This window comes from Spinacia oleracea, chromosome 5, assembly GCF_020520425.1.
Source record: "Spinacia oleracea cultivar Varoflay chromosome 5, BTI_SOV_V1, whole genome shotgun sequence".
In the NCBI taxonomy this organism is placed as follows: Eukaryota; Viridiplantae; Streptophyta; class Magnoliopsida; order Caryophyllales; family Amaranthaceae; genus Spinacia; species Spinacia oleracea.
In genome coordinates, this window is record NC_079491.1 from 22,936,530 (window position 1) to 22,944,507 (window position 7,978).

Here is a 7,978-nt window from a genome sequence, read left to right on the forward strand (position 1 = left end):
CTGTAACAAAACTCTCGAGGGGTTGGTGTCCCCTTATGCAATTTATGCTACTCCTTTACTAACGTGTTAAATTTGTTAAATAAAAACAATAATATTTCTTTTGTACCATAACAATACACATAAAATGTAACACACGTATCTCGTGCATAAACGATATTTGATATATAAGGTAGGCTTGATATATAGCTGATTGAATGAGTACGTTGTTGTTTGGAACAAATACGTACTCCTTAGAATTGATTAGGTTCAATAAGTTCGGTTCATGTCCGAATAATAAGTTCAGCTCCTTTCAGTCCAATACACTCTGGTAAAAAAGATTATCGCAAATACTTGTAAATTCTCCCAAAACAAAAAGGATCTATAAGTGTTGGAATCCACTACTTTCTATACATAAGTGAGTTGCCTAACATTGGAGAAATATTAGAGAATATTCACCTTATAAGCTAGAGCAGTTACCGCTTCTACTATCCTCGATCAATTTGTTTTTAGTAAGAAACGAGCTCGTCGTTTGGGCTTGTGGGTGGACCAAATTCTTCTCTTAAAGAAGAAATAACTATCTGGCTGATTAATATAATCATTTATTAATATAATAGGGTTTAGGGTTTATAATTTATAATATTCATTATTATTTATTTATTAACATTACAATTTATTATCTATAATTTATTTTATTCATTACCATGCATTATATTTATTATCTATAAGTATATCTTATTTATTAATATTTATAATTTATATTTTATTATTCATTATCTATTATTCATTATTTACCAACGCATTACAACACCAAAGCAAAATTGAATCAAGCGCGCTGATGAAACACACCTACACCTAAACTAACCAAACACTTTAATATAAATTGCACTAACCACAACGGATATAACATCGCATAAACTAAGAAGAATATAGACATTATCGTTCTTAATCTCTGTCTTCGACCTTCCTTCTGCAATCATGCTCATCTTCTCATACTTCATCTTCTCATGCTCCTCATTCACCTTCTTATTGGCATGTTTCAAGAATTCAACTCTTCCCTTCATAAGTTTGATGTCCATGAGAAGCCTCTGCTTTTTCCCAAAGAAGATGATTAGTAACGTCCTTTTGCCAACCAAGAATGTATTCATCAACCCAATCAAATGCATTACAATCCCTTTGCCCAGTTTCAAAGTTGTAGAATTTGCAACCTTTGAATTTCCTCCCAGGATTCTCATGTGTCCACGATGTTCTTTGAACAACGGGAAATCCACAAGCACAAATTTCCGTTTTCTGTTGAGACAAAGACATGGTAAACCACACAAACATTACGAAATAGAAAAACCCCAATCCGTGTTGATGAATAATCGAAAAACCCTAATTCTTGTGAGGCAAAATTCAGAAAAATGGGTATGAATTTGAGAGGGAAAAACATCGTACCTGATTCGCGTTGGTGTTATTTACAATCCGTGGAACTTGAACTGGAGAAGGTTGTTTGCGTTGCCTTCGAAATTCCTCTGTTCCTTGCAACGGCGTCGAGCAGAGAGAAAATGAAACCATTTTGTTTTTTTTTTGTTTTTTTGGTATTAAATAGGCCAGTTGGGATTTGGAGGGAAATGGGAAATTTTAATTTAATTTGTTTTAACGAATATCATGCCACGTGTGCAAGTCAAGGGGTCAAACACGAGTCAACTCCAAAAATCCGACAAGTGGTCCTAGTCAACAAAAAAAATAAAGTTTCAGGTCCCAAAATGCAACTTTTGTTATATAAGGTCCTTTGTCACACAAACAACCTTTTATAAGGTCATTTCTAACAAATAATCCTTTTTTTATTTTTTTTATTATCACAATAGTGGGATTTGGTCCAAAATTTAAAGTCACCATTGACTCATTGTGTCTTCCTTTTGGCTATTGAGAGTTTCAAGTTTTTATTTAAAAATAAATAATAATCCCTCCGTCCCAGATTAATTGTTACACTTTCCTTTTTCGTTCGTCTCAGATTAGTTGTTACACTTCTAAATTAAGAATGACCCCACAATTATTATATTGTCTCTCTTTTCCCACTATTTTTTTTCCCCACACCCTCTCTCATTCAATTAAAAAATACCCCACTGACTCCTATCATATCTATTTTTTCAATAAAATAACAATTGATAACCAAAAAACCATTTATCACCTAAAACTTTATACAAAGATAAGTGTAACAATTAATCTGGGACGTAAGGAGTAAGTTGATCTTATAAATAAGATCGTCATATACAAAGTACTATAATTTTTTTGTAAATATGTTACAGTAATTTATTTATTTTTTTGTAAAAAACAAAATTAGTTAAGTTGACAAATATTTTAATTTCCATGTATTGATACTTAGATAATGTGACAACTCTTTATAACACCGAGGATAATGTAAAAAAATCTATAAAAGAGCTAAAACGCTAGAGTTGACAAAGAAAGAGTTATACCCTGTTAAACTTGAAATGGATCAATGCATCTGATTTTTTATTTTTATTTTTTATTGCATTATTGATTCTATAATAATGTTATAACTTGAGAAAATAAGTGCAATAATTTATCAAAATATTGAGTTACACGTATGTTTTCCGTTGGCTATGCTTTCTTGCTAGTTGACCTTAGTTTTTATTAAACCAAAAATAATGCATTTTTAAAGTCGTCCCTCTTAGAAGTTGGCACGAGCAATAATTCAATATATTCTATTTTAATTTACTTATTATCAAACTTCAAAATGGTTGAAAAATAGATTGTGTGACTATATCTCGTACCCAACGATATTACTTTTTCTTTTGAATACGTTATTTTGATGTTGTTGTGTTTGACGAAAAGGCCTAGACAATGACATTTCTTAGGATAATTGTCTATCGAGTCGAAACTTGATTATCTTGGATTAGTCCGGTAAAATTAGTAGCCTAGACTCTTTGAAATTCAGTAGAGGATGTCAAAAATTGACCTGTTCTGATTGACATCTGACAAAGTTGAAGTGATTCAAAAATAACAAAAAAAATACACATTTAATCCGCATGTATATAATAATCCTGCATAAAACATTATACAATTTGACCCGAACCGATTATGCTCGATCTTTAATCGATTGATGACTCGATTTGACGAGCTTGCCGCAAGGGCAGTTGGATTCCAAATTCAAAATGTCCCTGATAGAAATATTCTATACTTATCGTAGGGTGTTTTCATTTTTACTAGTCCACTAGATCATCAAATATACTGTAACTTGGTATTGACAATGACTTGGGGATACCAAGAATATACATGATATATACTTGTACATTTTAATAAGTGCTTTTTTAGGAGTGTTCCTATCTTTGAAATTCGTCAATTGCAATTTAGACCTTGATTATTAAAGATACTTAACAGGCCAAAATAAATAAATAAATAAATAAATAAATTGAGGGGGTATTTTTTAGGGTTATAAAATGGTACGATATTGAGTGACACATAACTATTCATTTTTTGTTTGTTTATTGATTGCCACAAATATATATACAGGGCCGTCTCCCGTAATTTGGAGATCCTGTGCTAAAATACAGATATTGAGCCCCTATAAATTTTTACGGGTAATTATTTAATGTAAAACACATAAGTATTATATTAATATTGTTTTATTTATACAAAATATAGAGTCAAATTAATAATGTGGTTTAATGTTTTATTTGTGATGGTTAGAGAAAAATGATGTAAAAGTTTGATACACATGGAAAAAGCAAATAAAAAAAGGGGCAGGAAAAAGTCAAACCCTGATGTCAGCGACCACACTTATGAGTCCCTACCAACTGGGACAAAGATTACATAATGCATAATAAAACGTAATTGTTAAATATATAATATATGTTCTTGTGGGTTTAACCAACATATATAGTTTCTTTTTAGGGCCCCAAAATTTTGTGGCTCAGTGCTGTAGGTCCGCCTGAACCTCCCTTTAGTCGGCCCTGTATATCGATATATATGGGGACAAGTCTCCTACTACCTCCTTTACAAAATGATCTTTACGCTTTCACAAAATCTTATTTACATGGGGTGTGCGATAAATATTGTACACCGAAGTCAAAGTTAACGTAAAATGCTTAAAAGTTACCCTTATATATGTAAAAGTTATCTATTTTTGAGTGATAAATTTTTTCAATTTAATAAAAAAAAATCTTCAAAATTACTAAAAATGTATAAAATTAATCATTTAACCCTTTAAAATGTTTATCTATCAACTTTTTTTTAATAATATAAAAGTTGGAGAAAACTGGGTAAAAGTTAGAGAAAACTGGGCAAAAGTTATGTTGGTGTACAATAAATTTATTGTACACCTTGTGCATGCAAGACCTTTTGTTACACTTTTTGTTTTAGTCCGTTTCATAATGTTATTTACACTTTGCTTTACTCTATTTTTTAACATGAAAATTTACTACCTTACCGTTCTTACCCCCATAATATTTACATTTTCCCACTCACTTTCTCTTACTTCTTTTTTTTCTTCTTACAACCACCTATCTTTTTACACATTTCTCTTACTCTATCCATTTTTATTATATTCAACCAAAATTTCTACTTTTGTCTTAATATTTGTGCAAACAGTAACTGTAAAGATCTTTATGAAACGAAGGTAGTATGAGACAACTAATGTCATTATTAAAAAATATAATAATACGATGACAAAGTGTAAATATTTAATTAGAAAGCATAACTATTTGATATTTTTTTGGTGTGTATAACTAATTGAGAACAACTTATTTAATTTGATCACAAAAGATAACTACTCCAAGTATCACTATTTGATTAGAGAGTATAATTAACTTGTAAACTCCCGTGCAACGCACAAATTCATTTAAAGTTTTTTAAAAGCATGTTGATTTTAAAACTGACATGAAAAATTGGGAACTATTTTTTTTTGTAGCATTCATATTTTTGTTTTTAGTTTCTAAAAAACATAAAACCAGAAAAAAATAATATCAAAACTGGCCTACAAAATTTTGAGTAAAAGGTGTTGCATTCAAATGCAATAAAAAATTCTACAAAATTTGTGGTCACTTTGTAATTTACCCACAATAAATATTTTAAAATCATTATTATTTTCAAGAAGAATTTATTGTACAACTTAGCTTATAAATAAAAATTAAATTAAAAAACAAAACATGTAAAGTTTTGCAGGGAAAAAACATTTGTGACTTAGTATAATACTTCCGGAAATATCGCACCATTTGTTTTTTACACTATTTACACTACAACTTTGGCCTTTTACGTGATTCGTACCTAAGGAAATTTTAGTCATGTGAGGTCATGTTAGATTCGTATCGACATATATATTTTAAATATTAATTTTTTATAATTTTACTTGCATACGATTTGAGATATTAAGAGTAAAAGTAATGATTAGAGGAGTAAAAGTCAACCATGGTGCGATATTTCCGGAACAGATGAAGTATATAGATTGAACACATAACTATTTCATCGCAAAATACAATTATTGAATTATGTATTTGTATCAAATACTTATTTTTTAATAATGGTTACTCCCTCCGTATTTTTTTTAGGGTCACAATTACTACTTCCGGCCGTTTTTTAGGGTCACAATTACTACTTCCGGCCGTAGTTTTTTTAGGAGTCACAATTCATTTTTGGTAACTGTTACACCCACTTCCCATTTATTTATTATTTTTACTTTCCTATGAGTCCACTTAAGGCCCTGTTCTGTTCACCTTATTTTCACTTATTTCAGGAAAAATAAGTTTAGATAAGTTTAGTTAAGTTCAGATAAGATAAGTTCAGGAAAAATAAGGGTTGGCCAAGTACAATTTATAACTAAAATAACTTTTGATAAGTTCTAATAAGTTCAGATAAGTTCACTTAAGTTCAGATAAGATAAGTTCAGGAAAAATAAGTGGAAATCAGGTGAATAGAACGCAGCCTAAATCATAAATAATTTCACTTTTTGTAACTTTTACACCCCACTTGTTTTTTTTTTTTTTATATTTCTTTATTGTCAACTACCTAACTTGTATCATTATTGTATCAAATTCAACTATGCTTCTTTTATATTTGTGTTTGTCAATACGTGACTTCTAAAAAATAGGGAGTATATAGCAACAATAGTAGATACTCCATAGTTATTAGGTACTGCATAATTTATATAGAATAAATAGGAAAGTATATATAGCCAATTAACAGTTACGCATTTGTGTCTTGTCAAATGGTTGTAGTGTACATCCACATGCTAAAAAGTTAGTGTTATGCATAAGACCGTTATATATAACGGAGTATAAATTTTTGTAAATATACGAATGACGAACATATTGCTTTTATTACACTCTTCTCTACGAGGAAGTAAAAATCTCATGTTGTGATGTATCACCAAAAACATAACACCAACAAAGAGACAAAATAGAGAAAAGACAAAACTGATTGCTGTCATATTTTTTTGGACCGCTTATGGATCGAACAAATGATGTAATGGTACAAAAAATGAAATGAAATGGTATTTTTTTAAGTAAGAATGGCATTTTGTAAAAAACAAATGGTGTTTTGTTAAAAAATGGTACTTGTTTTTTAAAGAATGGTACATTTTAAAAGAAAATGGTACTTCTTTTTTAAAGAATGGTACATTGTAAAAGAGAAATGGTAGTTCATGTCACTTTCTCTCTCCTCTTTTTCTGTCATTCTCTTCTCTTTTATTTATTAATTTTGTCCTTTTCCTATTGTCCTACTCATTTTGTCATATTCCTAATTTGTTTGATATTGGTGTAAATTTACGGAAATAACCCTGTGAGGTATTATGAAATACCTCACAGACTGCCGCTACACCAACCTCCTATTCTCTAATATCTTTCTGGGATATGCCCAAACGCAAATGTCTTGCAGATATTTTGGTGTAATTTTCCCAAGGGTTTCGGATCAACTAGCTAAGAATACTCTAAGAGCACATGCAACTTTGACATGTAACTTGGGTCAAGTGATAATTGACAGGACAAAATGACTACAATGTTGACAGTGTACAAGGGTCAAAATTTAATTAACTTGACCCGAGTCGCATATGTGACCCAAGGTCAAGTGCATTAAAATTGGAGGTGGGACCGACTTCAACTCCACTTGCAGTTGCATCGGCTATTTGCATGCAAATATTTAATGCAATTTTTACCGTGATTATATTACTGTATGCATGCAACAAATATTTCAAGTTGTTGCGCTCATGTGAACCTGCCACGCATGCAAGTATGTAATTAATTTTTTTTTTGTTTTTCATTTTGCATGATAACAATCCAGTTATGTATCAATTTTACTTCATTGTGTTATATATGTATGTTTAAGATTATACGTTACATTTTTTTATTTATATGTAATGTTAATTTAATTTCATATTTTTTCGTTTGTTTAAATTAATAATTGTGTTTGGAGGTTGAATTTAAAATGGAGTATATGTAAAAGTAAAAAAGTAGTGGCAAGAGAAATTAATGACCTTGAGTCAAGATTGTAGAAGCAAATTGAGAGATTTAAGTAAGTGATATGTCAAGTTAGTGGAATATGAGGTGGAAGAAGGAGAAGGATGAGAGGGAAATTATTTGACCTAAGGTCAAGGATGCAAATGCTCTAAAGGAATAAACCTAGGACTCACGATCTGCAAGCCACGAACCATGAAGGTCGAAAGTTAAGCGAAAATCTAGCAAATTTCGGAGAACACAACATGTTTGGGCTCCCAATTGGAAACTAATTGGGCCAGCAGTCTAAAGGCCCAATGACCTCTAACAACAACATATCAAGCCATTTACCCCTCCAAAGGTTATTCAGCCATCAACAAAGCCCAAGGCCCAACGGGTAATAAATGACATATGAGGCATTTATTACACAAACACTATAAATAAGCCGTCAAAGCTCACACCTCAAGGTACATCCAATTTATTGCCTTAAGACTACTCTCTAGATAACTCTCTCTAGAATCTGAGTATTATATTGTTCTTACTTAGGCATCGGAGGAGCTTTCCTCGGAACACCC

At 30.8% G+C, this 7,978-nt stretch overlaps 1 protein-coding gene across 1 annotated transcript; it reads right to left on the minus strand.

The window, feature by feature from the left end:
• Positions 1 to 742: 742 nt before the first annotated feature.
• LOC130462047 (uncharacterized) lies at positions 743 to 1,918 on the minus strand. Its single transcript, XM_056830383.1, has 2 exons — positions 1,414 to 1,918; positions 743 to 1,266 (listed from the first exon to the last, which is right to left on the minus strand). Exons 1-2 carry the CDS (start codon positions 1,531 to 1,533, stop codon positions 1,024 to 1,026), a joined length of 363 nt encoding a protein of 120 aa, XP_056686361.1. The 5' UTR covers positions 1,534 to 1,918; the 3' UTR covers positions 743 to 1,023.
• Between the last annotated feature and the right edge of the window lie 6,060 nt (positions 1,919 to 7,978).

Excerpts from the sequence above, each read along its gene's own strand:
- LOC130462047 (XM_056830383.1), bottom strand. The coding sequence starts at position 1,533 with ATGGTTTCATTTTCTCTCTGCTCGACGCCGTTGCAAGGAACAGAGGAA. Across the intron at positions 1,267-1,413 it reads ATAACACCAACGCGAATCAG|AAAACGGAAATTTGTGCTTG; the intron begins GTACGATGTTTT and ends TTGTCTCAACAG.